Raw genomic sequence first — 17,289 nt, forward strand, 5'->3', positions numbered from 1 at the left:
GGAAACAAATTACATTTGGTCTTTTTGAAACAAAACAAAAAACAGAGCAAATGTCAGCGTTATTTAGCTGAACACTTCATGACAGACTGCCCACACACTGTGACTGATCAGAAAGTGAAAAAACACACATGAAGTATCAGCAGCTACGTGGCAGACAGACAATCCTCCTGTTCCATTTTAAAGGGTCAAATAAGGACAATGTGCTTTATTTCAGAGTCACTCATTATATGTAGGATGTCATTTATTTAGAATACAGCACAGCAGTCTAGTTCATGTTCATCATTTTGGCTCTGACCTAACCACACTATTATACTGTGTGATGATAGTAGACACCTTCCTCTGGGAAGGGGACTGGGAGGTGGGGTGTCTCAAAGCAAAGCAACATGAATAAAATAGCAGCAGCACGTGCAGAGCAGAGGAGTAGCTGGGTATTTTCTGACAGCTTGAGTAAACCACCAGACTGTAAGAGTGGTTTGGATAGATGATGCAGAAAGTGATACATTAATGGCACGTCAATGTAGCACAGCAGCTCCAGTTGGCTGCCTACCCTTGCTCTATAGAATCGGGTACATCCTGTGAAAAACCCAGAGGAAAATGTCCACTATCCTGGAGGCAGAAAAAAACATTCCTGTAGGCAAGAATCTATCCAAGGCATGAAATATCAGTTTTTTCTACCTGTCATCATGCTGCTACAATAATTTATTCATATTTTGTGTTGCACGTACACACACTGCAACACACTGATTGAGTGACTCACCGTTATCTAAACTATATGTTGACTGTACATAATTGCTTTGGTAATTGTTTCTGAACTTTTGTGCCAGTAAAACTCATTAAATAAGAAATGAATTGATAGCAATTGAGAGAAAGAACACAATCACATGATACACAAGACGAAATGTAAACAAAACAATTTGGGGCAATAACATCAAACTCTCATTTATACATAATAAGATATAAATGTCTAGTTATTATACGTACACTTCACTATCTTTATAATAATAATGATTATCCTGCCTTAATGCAACAGGTAATGTTGTGTATCTCTGAAGAGATGAAAGAAGAATGGAACATGTCAGAGTGATGTCAACATCAGGAACACAAACAACTTCAGTCATTACTGTTTAAATAGTAAATGGACTGTACTTATATAGCACATTTCTCCAACTTTTTACCACTCAAACCACTTTTACTCTACCTGTCACATTCACCCATTTACACACATTCATACACTGATGACAGGAGCTACCACACAGGGTACCAACCTGCTCATCAGGAGGAGACTAACATTCACTCACACATTCATTCACTGTTGGTGCAGCCATCAGGAGCAATTTGGGGCTAAGTATCTTGCCCAAGGACACGTCAACATGTGGACTGGAGGAGCCAGGAATCAAACTGTGGGTCTTCCGATTTGTCGACGACCCGCTCTACCTCCTGAGTCACACATATTCAGTATTGTTTATATGTCAGTGGTTGAAGATTCCCTCCATACTCTGCTGCTGTGAGGTCAGTTGTATGACATCCTCTATCCTTATACCTTTCAGTCTGATATGAAAAACACAAAATCTAACTACTTTCCTCTAACAACTAGAGGAAAGCAAACAGTCATGTCAAGTCAAAGTTTATTTCTATAGCACATTTGAAACAACCTCAGCAGTTCGGATACTATAAGGTAGACTGTTCCACAGGTTAAGAGCAGCCACAGCAAAGGCTCTGTCACCTTTGGTTTTGAATCGTGACCTCGGGGCATGCAGGAGCATCTGTTCAGCTGACCTCAGTGCTCTGACTGGTTAGATAGGGTGGTGCCAGTCTGTTTAAAGCTTTAAAAACAAGTCATAAAATCTTGAACTGGATCCTGAAACTGACAGGAAGCCAGTGTAGAGAGGCCAGAACTGGTGGGATGTAATTATGTTGTCTCTTCCTAATCAAGCGATGTGCTGCTGCATTCTGGACCAGCTGCAGGCGACAAAGAGATGACAATAATCCAATGATAGGCCTTAACCTTCCCATAGATCTGTCAAAAAATCTTGGAGTAATATGATGATTTCGGTTTTCTTTTCATTGAGATTCAGGAAGTTTAATTCCATCCACGATTTAACATCTTCAACAGGAGGGAGGGAAGCTAGAGGGAGTAGTAGTACAATATGAAAGAACAGAATGACAATATTATGTAAATGAAATATCAACATATAATATTACAGTACAGTAAGTGTAATACGTTTGAGGTTCAGACAGGAGTGTAAAAGTGTTTAGAGTGAAGAAGGGAAATCAGAGAAGACATTAAGTAACCTCCAGGTGTAGTAAAGCAGTTGTAAGACCCAGAGGACAGACTACTCATCCACACAAGAGGTAAACTCAGGGATACCACTCACATAGAGAATCGACAAGAGCTGCTAAGAGAAGATGAAGCACATAAATGCATGTAAGAACAGTTATGAACAAAGAAATAAAGAACACTGGAGACGTGTTATCAGCACACACAGGACATACAAAGTGGCATGAAAAAAATGTGTTCTGTTTATTTTTATACTTGAGCTTGCTTTTTTAGTTATTGTATATAATTTAGCCTACGGTTATATTTGTTTTCTTACCTCAATGTTTTTGCTTTTTTTTTTGTTAAGTGGCTGCTGTAATACTGTAATTTCCCTTTGAGATTGAAGTGCTCTATCTTCAATTTGAACATGTAAATGAAGAATTCTGGTGCACTCTGAGATCAGAATAAATGGAAAAATTGGGGATACGGAACATTTAAAAAAAAAATTGGTTTAATTAAAGCTGGATGGGTACCTTGCAAAAGGTCAAAAAAATTGACAGTAATTCAGTTCAACTGCTGTCATGCAGATAGCCTAAATTACTGCAGATGTTTTAATTAAGAAGAAATACAAAGATATAAATGGGGTAGGTATGTGGTGGCAGGTGATAGCCTTCTAATGCTATTTCAATATGAATCTAAAGCATTCTGAAGTTCACATGAGGCTTCAGGAGTTTGAGTTATACAACTCATATATACAGAAGGTATGTTTCAAGGTTGCAGTCCTTCTATTATGAAAGTGTTCTTTTATATGACTCGGCAAGCAAACACTGTCTGTTGAAGCACAAAGAGGATATTTTGCACTTTATACACAGAATGAGGACCGTGGATGCCCTTAACAGAAGAGGGGGTCTGCAACATCAACTATCCCCCATCTACAATGCCGCCCTTTCATCACTACCCAGGAGAGTAAACAACTTAGCCTCCAAAAACAACTGCCGTTCACAATGGGCCTCATGTGACTCCAACCATTCCAACCATTCTAACGACTGTCGATGACTAGTGGCCTCACATGAGTCCGACGACTGTTGGAGCATTACCTAAACTACACCCTGGAGTACTAACAAACACCTGACACAAGGGTCCTTGTGAACACCTCTACAGAGGTTAAACACCTGGGTTTCTCCACCAGTTAGTTACACTAGCACAAACTGGTCAGACACGCAAGAACTGATGAAGCCCCTTGGATAAGAGGCGTAACGTCTTCATAGACGTATAACAAGTCCAGTTGCTTTCCATTCAATTGCCCAGAGATAAATATGACCTGGACGAATGAGAACATTCACAGACAGATCTCTTACATCGCTATTGGATATTCTAAAGGATATTTTGTTCTTCTTAGCCATAGACCTCTACTGTTGTCCAAAAACTATTAAAACTACATCAATGAGCCCCACCACAGCACCAGTTGACATGTTTCTTCAACACAAATGATTATAGTCATAGTAGGTTGTTAAGAAAAGTGTCCAAAGGCTAGCAACACATCATGTTTTCAGTCTCTGGAGAGTAGTTCTGTGTAAAGCAGACACAACTGAGCATGTGCGGAAATGGGGTTGCATTTACAGAGCTTCACTAGCTTGTTGTGCTACACATCACAATATCTTAACTCTGTACTGAAGTTCTTTGAGAAATGTATAATGTAGAATAAAGTCAAGAGTCCAGTTCAGCCCTGTCTGAAACAGGCTGTAGATCCTGTCTCTTTAAGGCCCCTCCTCCTCCTGAGTCCATTCTATTCTCATTTGCCAGCTTCCAGCTTCAGAGGCTGTGAACAATAGTAGTATTAGGAGGATTTAAATTACTTTTCTGGGTCTTTACTTGAAATGGCAACTTCTTAAATGCATTTGGTTACAGAATAGACAGCCATTTATGGACATGTGTGGCAATATTATCTCATCGATTGAAACCTGGACTTTTGTTTTACAGGGAGTCATTTAATGTTGTCCTCAGGTTTTGGAATTTTGTTTAACATGGACATTCAACATTATAACAGCAGCCTGTATACACATATACAACAAACATCACAAAAAACATTTGTTTCCTTTAAGTGCCCCTAGTATTAAAACAAGCATTTTTTGCAAAATGCAAAATGTTTCAAGCTTGTCTTAAAACAGCCCAAATGAACATTGAAACAGGTTATTCTTACCATAATCATTCCTCCTGTCCATACTGACCATTAGATACATTCATACAGTAATGTACTTAGTGTGTAAGTCCTACTTCTTTGTAAAATGTGTTTAAAAGTTAATCTAAATATGAAGTTTCTGTTCAAATGAGTCAAGTCAAGTCTTCTATGTTTGAACGTTACAGTGTTTTTAGTGCCAAAGTTCCTCTTTTTGTTACTATACTTCCACCACAGCTCAACAGGGAAACACTAAAAAGACTGTAAATATGTCAGATATCACTTGATATGACTAACTCACACTGATGAAGCTGAATAGAAGCTGATCATCTACTTTGAAATGACTGTGTGGACACACTGTGGATTTAGTCCTCCATCACTTCCACTGAAAACACATTTGAAGGAAATCTTTTAATAGTCAGTATGAACAGGAGGAATGATTACAGAGAGGAAAACCTCTTTACTGTTCATATATGGGCTCTTTTAAAAACCTTGAACAACTGTCAACTTAGCCTTTAAAGTGAGCAAACTGCACAGTGAAGCTAAAACATGATTATAAGATCATTTACAGTAAGGTTCACTTTAAAATGTTGAATTTATTAAGGCATCTCCCCTGTTTCAATACATATAGAATCACTAACAGTAGTTATGCAAATCTGTGTTTTTCTAAATAAATATCTTTCTAACAACTCTGTCTCATTAACAAATGTTTGAAGCTTTGTTATATATTAAATATCTGCTTACTTTTTTTCTTGTTCACTTGTTCAAATCATTTACTTACAAGGAGAGAAGTGCACCAGGTCCATTTTTATTGTCGGCCCTCGTGGACTGACACACTTTGCTGTGTGTGCCAAGGGTGGCCCGACAGTAAAACTGGCATATTCTTGAGGGATCTCTTGTGCACCTTTTGAGCCCTTTAAGTACCCTTGCTGCAAGGATGTAATCATGCAGAAGAGTACACTCTATAAGTCTGTGTAACCCTCGGTTACCAAAACAGTGAAATAAAGTAATTGGATAACTTAGAAAATGTATTAAAGAAAAGTGTATTTATGTGGGTTTGATTTTAATAATTAAATTAATTAATAAAAAAGTAAATAATTAATTTTTAAATGTATTTAGATAAGACAACCGTTATAAATAACTACTGTATCAGAGACTATATAAGCCTGTCACCCAGCTGTCAAGGCAGCAGCTGATCCAGAACCCAGAGTGATTGATAAAAGAGAGAAAAACCTGGAGCAGTCACCCTACTGCTGCTCTTCTGCCGTAGTAAATTCCCAGCCAGGTCCTCGTCCTCATCCTCATCCTCATCTTCATCCTCGTCCTCGTCCTTGTCATCATCCTCCTCATCACCCTCCTCATCATCCTCCTCGCCCTCATCATCTTTGTCATCCCTCCATCCTCATCATCCCCTGCATCTTCCTAATCATCATCTGCACTACAGATTCTTCAGCTCGGCTGGTTCCAGTAGGGACATTACAGTAGGGCTGAAGTGGCGAGCCAACCCTGAACCAGTAGAAATGTTTGTTTTGTTTTGTTTCTTTTATTGATACTTGAGTTTTTTTTTAAATATTGTTATTGTTGTTATTATTTTGTTAGCATTTTATTTTGTTTAATTAGAAAGGGAAAAATAGGGTTGAACGAACCACCTGTTGGGTAGAGACCAAAATAGAAATAAATAGTTTAATTATAGCTTAATTAGTAAAAAGACTAAACAAAGACATTTTAATCATTTAAATTTAGAACTTAATACTAAATTAAATTAATAATTAACAATAATTAGATACTCACCCGACAGGTGGATTCCAGATTGTATGTAAAGAGGGAAAAGTCTATTTATATTTGTATTTATTTATTTTTATACATGTGGTAGAGTCATTGTTATGTCTGGTAAATGTTGTTATTTTGAGGAAAGAGAAAGAGACAAATGAACTGATTAATGAAATTAAATAAATTGTGTAATTACCTTTTAATCATAACAGTTTGTGTTTGGTGTCCAGTTGCTTTTCGATGCCCATTTCTCCTGAGCGAATTTAGACTTCTGAGACGCTGGTCCAAATTGTATGTGAGTCCTCTCTTGTGTTATAGAGAGGCTATCTAATTTTAAAGAAGGTCTACTTCTGGTTGTTACAGAAACTGCAATTCTGAACACTTTGTTTGAAGGAGTAATCGGTAGTTCAGCAAACAAACACACACACAAAATCTATGAGTTGGAGCTTAAGAAAAGGGAAAGGGTTATACAAACTGTTACCATATATTCTATGCACAGTAGGCAGCAAGCACTGTGTACAATTGTTTAAAAACGTATTTTTGGATCCATAACATTACATTTGCAGCATATTAACAACAAAGCCCCAAATAATTAATCATACTCATAGGAATGAAGATTATTTTGCTGGCTATAGAAATGCTTCTGCCTTAGGAAAAGTGTGATGATGAAAAAGTGATGCCCGAACTCTCATCTTACTCTTTTGAGTCCCTCCAACCAGCTTATTATTGTGTTTTATGAGCTGTCACTGCATAGACAGGCAGTCCTTGCACCAACATCAGACATTTTATTCCAGTCATGTGCATCTCATTAAGCAGTTTCCACCCCTCCTGACCAGTATGCCTTTATCAAGAAAACCAAGGAGAGAGTATTTAGTCTTGAACTACTGAACCAGTTTGGGTGTGAGAAGTGCAGTTTTTTAAAAACAAATGCAAAGCATGGGAAGGGAGCCTCCCCGAGGAAGGCAGAGTATATAATGGCTGGCTGGGAGCATGGTGAGGTGCTTTCAGTCAGCCTCAATAAGCGGCCCCACCTACCTATAAAGAGAGAAAGAAAGACAACAACACACAGCCAAGCAGGCCATCAAAATGAGAGCCAGACCAGACAATAGTAGTTCTACAGAAAGAAAATACAGAATGAGAATAGGAATGCCAACAATATTTGAAGTGATTTAGAAACAGTGACACCATGATGTGGTCTGTCCACAAGAGAGCACTGGTGTATTCTCTAAAGGTTAAATGTCCACTCACCAGATATCTTGGTCACAATTCTTAGAGAAGCACATATTGTTTTTTAATGTTAAATGTTCAATTTAAAAAATCATTTCACGTATATAGATATCTTGTAATTGCAGGCTAAAAATGTCTGTATAGATAGATAGATAGATAGATAGATAGATAGATAGATAGATAGATAGATAGATAGATAGATAGATAGATAGATAGATAGATAGATAGATAGATAGATAGATAGATAGATAGATAGATAGATAGATAGAGTTCAAAAGAGTTCATATATATGTTAATTGTATATAGCACATAGCACCAGACTGTCTAAGTCAATTATGCCATTAGTTAGTTTTATGGACAACCTTACCAGCTGTATCATCTACAACAGAAAGGATTAACGTCTATAATGCACTTACTGGTAAGGATATTAGGCATTATAATAAAAAAATAATAAAAAAATCAGTACTTCAAATGTAGCTATTATCTCTTTTATAACCCTTGTGAAGACTCTCTGATGAATATCCTTTTTTATAAGCTTTTTGATATCTCACTGTAGCTACTAAAGTGCAAATTACACTACATTTAGAAAAATCCTGTTGTAAGATCACTATTAGATTAGACAGATGTAGATCAACAAGCACTGGGAGAAGATGAAAATGAATACAGAGAAACCGTGTGTTTTCCCAGCGTCGGGGTGTTCCTTCAACGTTTATGAAAAGACCCAGTGTACCTGAACGCGACATGACGTACCAGGTCAGAAAGGCGGTGAGAGGACATGCGCGTGGCCATGCGTACTGAAACCCGCCCCTTTCTAACAACCCCCCAACCTACAAAATGACTACTGCTCTGCTTATTTCACCAGCTCTCTAACGACTTTACCTGACACCAAGACAGACCTTAAAATCACTTTCATTCGACGCTCAAGGCTTCTTTTCTCCGCTTCCGCTTGTTCCTTCTTGTTAAGTTGCTACGAAGAGACCGCAGACCGAAGTGACATTTAGCGTGAAGTTACGTTAATTCATTCATCACAACAATGGCAACACAGGATTTTAATTTTTTGCTTGCGACGGATTCGTATAAGGTGAGTTGACCTGCTCTTCTTGCTTATCTCATTTTCCTGTCCTGTTTTGGGGCGTTTGTGTGCGAAACTGAAAGAAAAAGAGCTCATTTCACTAAACAGTTAGCTAACGTTCAGTAGGTCACGAACGTCACATAGCACCGCTCACTCGTTTACCTCTGCAGTTGCGTTTCTGGTGAATTGAATGTCCTGACTGTGCCACAGCAGTGAAATAGATGAGGGAGTGTAAAAACCGAAAGTGAAATGTTTAGCCACCAGCTTTCTCATACTCTGTGTTGGATACATGCAGTTGGCACAATGTTAAATGAGGAGTGTGAGCTACAGGGGATAGAGTCATGGGGTCCATAGAGTCCCAGCAGTAACGTTAGATATTTATCAAAGTTGAATCCATGGAACCTTATCTGATAGGAGCTGGCAGGGATTGGGTAACCAGACATTTCTAGTAATGTCAATGCTAGAGTGTTGGTACCAGCATAGGAAAACAAACTATAGTTCACATCTTACTTTGCTGACTAGTGAACTCATTTGTCTTAAGATTTTTTTTAATTAGCCAAACATTCCAAACCTTATGGATCAGTGTAATGTGATTGTAGCAAACAGCAAATATGATTTGTTAAAATGTTAACACATATAATAAAAATACAAAAACAAAACTATAGCTTTAATTAATTGGTATCTTCTCTAAGAGCTATTAAACAAGACTACAGAAGTGACTAACCACTGTACAGTCTGTACAGTTAGTCACTGACTGTTTTGTAATAATTTGGTGCTACAGACATGGCCACATCTAGCAGGTGCACACTGAGGGGCTCAGACAGACAGACAGTGGGTGGAGGGGCTTACACATGACTTATAAATGTCCTGTTACTAAATGGTGAAGCCACCACCACAAACTGTGTTTTTGACAGGACAAAATATCCGTTTCAACTCAAAATATCCTTTTCCCGTCAGCAGAGATGGAACGATCAGTTTGTCATATACCCAGATGTGTCAGCGTATTTATGACTGCAGGGCCTGCATGGGTATACACACATTTATAATATGTACTGACTGAACATGTGTGTGTACATGTAAGCATATGCAGACTCACAGTGTAGTATTAACAGAACCATGTGTAGGTCCAGCCTGGTGTTTGTGTCCATTCCTGATATGTTTTTATACATGATTCATTTTTTTCTCAGTTCTTAGTCCACTGAAATAAAATATGACACATAACTGGCAGATAAGATAAATAGTGTGCATCCTTTTTTTTTTTTTTTAAAGTGACCTGCATTAATGAATGAATTAAGTCATTTGTCACAGTCTGCAGGCTGAATGAGAATAATAAACGGAGGAGGAGGCAGGTTGCTCTGCTGTGTTATTAACATCATGTCTGCAGTAGTGGAGAGCAGCCTCTCTACTGCTCTGTTCGCTCCAGTAAAGTTATCATTGTCCAACATGCTGAGCAGCTGCAGGGTTGTTGATGTGAGACAGACTGATAACAGAGTTATATCTTCAGAGTTGGTTTCAGTTGTTAATTGTTGCAGTGAGTGTTGGTCAGCTGCTTTTGTTTGTTATAGCTGGAGTTAGCTGCTCTGCTCTGTTAACGTTAGCCTCTGAGTGAACTTATAGAAAGTATTCACAGTATACATCACATTCATCTCACAAAGGTAATGATTTGGCTGTTAATCAAATAATGGTTGCAAACGCTGCCTTTTGTCAAGATGAACTCTATTGTGTGAACGCTGTAGACTGCCCGGGTGCTTCTCTGCTCTCACAAAGAGTTCCGCCTTTTTCTTTCTGTCAACGTTGTGTTATTCACTAACACTTAGAAAATCCTTATTTGACTTTTGCAAATCGATGCAGAATCATCCACATCTGCATCTTGATGTATCTTAAAATCAATTTTTCCTCTACAACTAATATTGCCTCTGTAACCACCACTCTTGTTTTATCAGTATATTCTATACCACAGTTACAGTAATGGTAGTTTTATTATAGAAAAGCCTTAGATAGTCTAATGTAATAATAAAGTGTTTTCATCACAGGGCTATAACTGAATGATAGTTATAAAAAGTTTGACCTCTGTAATAAACTGAGACTACATTTGATTCATACAGTTATAACTCAGTACTGGGATAAGAGGAAGGGCAGAGTTATTAGAATAGAGCTCAACTTTTTATCTGTGGAAACTCCCAAATGGTAAAACTGATCAACACCTGCTTAAAACATATTGAGCTGCCCGAGCTGGCAACACTGACAGAGAATCTGTGTAGACAAGAGAAACCAGCGTTGAAAGTTGAAACAGTAATTGACTCAAAGTGCAAACCTGGAAAAATTACATGACAGTAAAAAGTCCAGCGTGATGAACTAAGACGTACTCTGTGACGTACAAGACATCATGTGATTCCTTACTTTGCATTGCAGTGCATATCCAGTAAAGCTTGCCCTCTTTATCTACAATGCATTGTAAATGTGTGTGTCACAGAGCCCAACCCTGCTTTGACTGTTTAGCTTTCAGTTTCATTTCAGTCAATCCGTAACCTAAAGCCAGCAGTGAGTCAGTGGGCTCTATCGGGACGGGGAGTGGAACATATGCTCCGCTCAGTACAGTTAAATGTCAGATGTCACTGTTAGATGTCATGCAAAGTTTGCACTGCAGCCAAATGGCAAAGTTCTGGATGATGACCAGCTGGCCTTTTTTATTAGCTCCCAACAACCCCTGAAAAGCAGTCCAAAGCAGCACAGCCAAGAGGATTCCTCCAATGTGTCTGTCATCACAATCACATAATAGAAACTGATTTGGTACATTGTGATGAGCTCATCTAAAAGTCGACAGGGGCGACCAGGTTTACAATACAGCACTTTGCTTGATTTAAACAAAAAAAAAAGCATTACAATGTCCCAGTATTCATGACATACCCACCACCTCTTTTCTTTTTTTTAATTGATGGTGACATATTACTCACAGATGAGTGAGACACATTTGCCATCTACAAGGTCTGCGTGGATTATGCTGCCATGATTTAACAATGAACTCATCTAGAAATGTTCATTTAAATGAGTCTAATATTCCATCCACACATACACTGCATATAAAACAAAACCAGCCCAGTCTCATGAAAAAAAAGAAAAGACTTGAACAGCATGGTGGTGGCAGTTGTGGTTTGCCAGTGCCACCCACTGTGGTCAGCTTGTCTATTGTACAGTATTACAATATTGTGGTTATTGCCACTTAGCATTAAAGATTATTTCTTGGGTTGTGGGTAAGTGAAATAATACATAAAGCATATATCTAAAAAAAAAAAAAAAAAAATCTTAACTCAGCCCTTCTATAACTGCACTATATAGTCTACAAGCAAAATCTGGGACTGTGACTAAATACATTGAAAGCACTTTGAGGTGAAAAAGCATGAGCTAAGTAAGCAGCTAGTTAGCCCTGACCACCAGCTGATGGACAGACAAACTCTGTAAAATCAGAAGCTGCATCACAACTTCTTGTAAAAATGAACCTGTTAGTTACCAGTTAATGGAGGTCAGTCTGTCAAAAGCTAAATGAACTGAAAGTGAAGTTCACAGTCTGGATATGAGACATATTTTAATTTAAAGTGTAAAGGGACAAAGTTAACCACCTGCTAAGCTCATTCAGAGAATTCCCGGTGTTATTATCAGTAGATGTGTCCTGTGCCCACACTCATTTCTGTGACTGGAATACAATCATCAGTGCAAACCTTTCAATTCTCAAAAATGACCTCATGATTATGATTGTTCAACCAATTTGAAAAGATGAATTGGTGATTATAAAGGAGTCAAACTGGGCGTATGTCAACTTATACTACAATCATTAATCCTGGTATCTCCTGAACTTTCATCTGCCACCTGCAGCAGCTCAGAGCTTTATCCACTGAAATATGTTTGACATCCACCAGATGGACTGATCAACAGTAAATGTGCTTGTAACTGTGGTGATCCCCTGACTTTTCCTCTAGTACCTAATCTTGTTCATAACCAAATAACTGCTCATAAACAAAATGACACTCCTATCAACGTCAGCTACAAGATAGCACTAATGATAGAGCAGCTTCAGTCATGTGTGCTCCACCATGTGTATGTGTCAGTAGTCCATGTTGGTGTATACATTTTCCTTTCCCTGCATGTGTAATTGGATTGGCGCAGCAGTGATGATGCTCATTATGATTACGTGCTTTTTCACATGAGCACTGAGTGAAGGTATACATGTGACTTGGCTTTGTGTTTTGTTTTCTGCTGAAAGTCTCAGTTGCATAACTAGTGTAATAATTAACAACTGTATCCTTCACAGCACAGCTCTGAAAAACACTGCCAGCTTTTCCTTTTTCACTACAGAAGCTTGTGAGGAATTCACTGAGCTCTAATGTGTCCTCATGCTTTAATACATGCAGCTCTTTATACTTTGCTGCACCCTGGATTTGGACAGTTAACAACAAGCTATACTGTAATCATGCTGGTGTGTGCTGAGTAGCTGCCTGGCTGGGATGTGTTAAGGGTCATAAACCTCCTCAATATACAAGAAGTTGTTATTTCCATGGGTTTATACACCAATTAAAACTTATTAACATATCTACAATATACATAAATTCCTCATACTATATACAAGTGTGCAATGTTCCTGGTATTAAACAGTAAGGACAGCCTCAGTCTTATTAGTGGGAGTGGGAGGTACTGGGAGCTGTGGTGCTGTACAGTCTGATGGCTGATGGTATAGAAGAGCCCCCCCCCCCCATGCACTTTAAAGCACATGCAGTTGACTAATACATTAATAAACACTTACATCTGCTTATAACTACATTATGTTTTATCTGTCTATTATGTGTGTTTATTAAATGTTAATATACTGCTTGTAAATGCTAAATAGAGGGACTCATTTAATGTATCAAAAAGCAAATGTAACAAAAAAAATCATATTTAATATACTTTTTGCATATATGTTTGTCCAGAACACGAAGCCTGCCTCTTCTTCAGCCCTCCATCAATGAACTGGTATTAGTCATCCTGGAAAATGAACATGATGCTATATTTTATGACATCCATGTTTGCTAACTTTGTGTTTTAGAATTGCAATCACCAGCCACCCTGATGACAGATGGCAGGGTAGCTGGTGATTGCATTGGTGCCCTGCAGCCAAGAGTTTCAGATGTCCAGACTTTTTTATGAGCACCTGAACACATCCAACATAGCTTCAAAACACAGACGTGAGTTTTCTTCCTTCAGTTGTGGCGGCTTTGAGCACTGTCATGATGAGCTATGGGGTCTAGCCTCTAGATAACAATCTAAATGGGAGTATGATATGATTGGTTCACTGCTAATCATGACCAGCTGAACTTGAATGCTGTTATTTGTTAGTGTTGGTAAATAGTTGTTTTCTAGTGGTGAATCTATCAAACACATTTGCCACTGTGTCCAGTTACACTATTTCTATAGGTCAGATGAACTGAAGAAATGTTGAGTCAACCATACAGAACATCAGGTTAAAGATGAAGGCACTAAGTAGTATCATACAGTATCTGATTCAAATGATACAATAATGTTCCTCTCTTCATCTGGATCACAAGATGTCCCAGGTGAACCTGATTAGCTCAATATTCAGCGCATATTTTCTCTCTATTCAGACTTCATGATCATGCAGCAAAGTCAGTACATTGCCACTGGCTGCTGTGTCTGTGTCTTTGCTGTTGTAGATGTTGTATTAAGTTAGTCTGTATGTACTGAATTAATCTTACATGACTACACCATTGATATCAATCACATTGCTGTTGGGGTGCTTCTACCAGTTTCAAATCTGAACATTTCACACTACATTTCTGTGGTGTGTAGCATACACATTAGACTTCACACAAACATTCTATCATTTTACTGGAATTATACATATGTAGTTTTAGGGCATTTTATGCCTTTATTGCACAGTGACAATTGACAGGAAATAAGGGGAGCGGGAGGGTGTGGTGCTGGAATCAAGCTGCTGACATTACAGTTCTGTGGGATATGCCTTAACCAGCAGACTACTGGGGCACGCCTTTTATAATTAGCCTACATTTTGCCATTTTTTGAGTGTAAATATAATATTTTCAGCACTGAGGTAGATGGTGTGAAGTTCCATTAAAATTATATGACAAGTGGGCAATTTTGTAATCTTATAAAACAAAATAATGGCTATTACCATGCAGGTGGAGGAGAGTATAGTTTTTTTCTTTTTTTTAGCTTTCATTGATTTACAGGGCAGTTTCTTTGAGATCAGGGAGATTTTTTCAGGAATGTCCTGATCACACTCACACAGTTAGACATTCATGATTGGAGGCTGCCCAGTACAGCCACAGTGTGATTTGCCTGCCACTGAACTGGCTCCCTCACGTTCCCCACCCAGATTCATCCTGCCGGTCCAGGGGATTGAACCACAACCCTCCGGTCACAAGCTCGATCCTCTAACTTTCATTCAGTCGAATCAGAGCACACAGGCACCATATATGTATGTATTGATGGAATCCGCAGAGCTTCCCAGTGATGGCGATTTAATACATATCCATAAATCTGCTTTTAAATCTAAACACAAAGTTCCCACGGATTCTTAAAATGTCTTAAATTTAGTTTTTGATATTCAAGGTCTAAAAATGTCTTAAAATGTCTAGAGTTATAAGAGTTAAAGCATTACATTTGATTTGAGTGTAATTATATTTGTTCAGTTTGTTATTTATCATTATTATAATTATTTTCTCATTATTTTACATAACCAACCAATCACCTTATTATAGTAAAAAGTAACTATAATGAAACTAATCAATAGTTACAATCCTATATAAATGACTTCAAAATGAGCTCCATTTCAACCCACTACAACACTAGTATGTCTCATAATATATTATATTATACATTATATGTCTCATAATATCTAATGTATGAGTACAACAGTCACATGTGGTAATGTTTACTATTACTGAAGTGACATTAGTATTTTTACACTAGTAAAGGATCTAAATTCTTCCTCCACCACTGTTTGCTGAGCAGTTTTAATACAAGAAGCAGCAATTGTTTTATTTTTTCCTTAAAGAGGTTTTAAAAAGGTCTTAAAAGTCATTAAATTAGTACTTAAAAATGTGCAGATACCCTGCAAACATATCTAGATATCAAATTGTGCTCCTCAATTATCATATTTAGAAGGATTTCTCAGTATTAAAGTAATCCAGTAATTGTTGTCAGTAAATCTATGGCTACAGTGAAAACAGCTAATGCCGTATGACTTTTCATGGTGTGGATTCATCAAAATTGAATAGGATTATAGACTGACTCAATGACAACTTTATACTTCAAGTTTACAGATTCTTACATCCCTGGAACACTGACACTCTTCTCCATCCAGTCTTACACACACACACACACACACACACACACACACACACACACACACACCTATCCTCCCTCTAGGAATTATGACCATATATTTGTTTGTGATACTTGATGCTTAGGCTTATCTCCAGCTCTGGCTTCTACCCCTTAAACATTTGAGTACCAAATGAAGTGTGAGCACATGATGGCAAACACAGACAATCACTCTTACATCATATAATATGAAATCTATAACTCTTCAAGATGTTTTCTCCTTTTCATGAAAAATGTCAGCTTTAATCAAACATATTTCACTTTTTCAAGCAAACAGTTTTAACCACACTTTTACAGATTGTCAGCACTCTCTTTCTCTCTCTCCCCCTCTCTCTCTTTCTCTCTCTCTCTGTATATATAACAAACCTGACTCCTGAATAGTTAGATGAAAATGTATTACTAAATCAGAGTCCTTGCCATATCTACATTCTTGGTTATTTCAATACAGTCATGACAAGCTTGACAAAGAGTGTAAAACTGAAGCAGATGATATCTATAGTTCATTCTTGAAGACGTGTCTTTTCTTTGGCAGTCTCTGTAGTTGGCTGCATGATGGTTGTTAAATTAAAGATGACAGTTTCCATGAAGAGAAATGGCGCTCTTGGTATTTGAGGACAAAGCATCATTAACAAGGTATACATGTTGTATTATATTGTCTGTGTTTGCAAACATGTGCTCACACTTCACTTGGTACTCAAATTTTTAAGGAGTAGAAGCCAGAGCTGGAGATAAGGGTCACAAACAAATATAAGGTCATAATTCCTACAGGGAAAGTGTGTGTGTGTGTGTGTGTGTGTGTGTGTGTGTGTGTGTGTGTGTGTGTGTGTGTGTGTGTGTGTGTGTGTGTGTGTGTGTGTGTGTGTGTGTGTGTGTGTGTGTGTGTGTGTGTGTGTGTGTGTGTGTGTGTGTGTGTGTGTGTGTGTGTGTGTGTGTGTGTGTGTGTGTGTGTGTGTTCAGGTTTTTGAGCAGCTATGTGAAAAAGGTAACAGCATGGTTCGATATTAACCATGGCCTGATGGCCCGTTGCCACAATCAGTTACTGTTTGGCCACCAACAATTCCAAGTAGGTGGCTCCTGTAAACACCAAGTTTAATCCCCATACTGCAGGCCTTAACCAACACAGCTGTGACTCCACAGAGGAAGTGAGACATGGGCGAGTGCGGTAACTGTTTAGTCCGCACTGACTCCGACCTGCATTCAGTGTGTATTCACAGAACTGGCCGTCTGACAGCAGCCAGCTAACCTGCCTTCACCAGGCTGACTGACTGACAGCAGAAATTTACTGAACCAAAATAGTTTTCATGTTGGCTCCACAGGAACAAATGAGCAGATTAGGTTTCACAGTTTGACAACCTCTTCAACAACAGCTGTCAACTTGTTTTAATGCACGGG

At 38.2% G+C, this 17,289-nt stretch overlaps 1 protein-coding gene across 1 annotated transcript in view; it reads left to right on the plus strand.

Moving 5' to 3' along the window:
- The first annotated feature begins 8,268 nt into the window (after positions 1 to 8,268).
- Positions 8,269 to 17,289, plus strand: part of nampt2 (nicotinamide phosphoribosyltransferase 2) — a 28,753-nt gene continuing 19,732 nt past the window's right edge. Inside the window, exon 1 of the mRNA XM_062443799.1 lies at positions 8,269 to 8,511. Coding sequence (XP_062299783.1) covers positions 8,464 to 8,511 — 48 coding nt within the window. The 5' untranslated portion in view covers positions 8,269 to 8,463. The remainder of the gene's footprint in view (positions 8,512 to 17,289) is intronic.

This window comes from Scomber scombrus, chromosome 3 (assembly GCF_963691925.1).
Source record: "Scomber scombrus chromosome 3, fScoSco1.1, whole genome shotgun sequence".
Taxonomy (NCBI): Eukaryota; Metazoa; Chordata; class Actinopteri; order Scombriformes; family Scombridae; genus Scomber; species Scomber scombrus.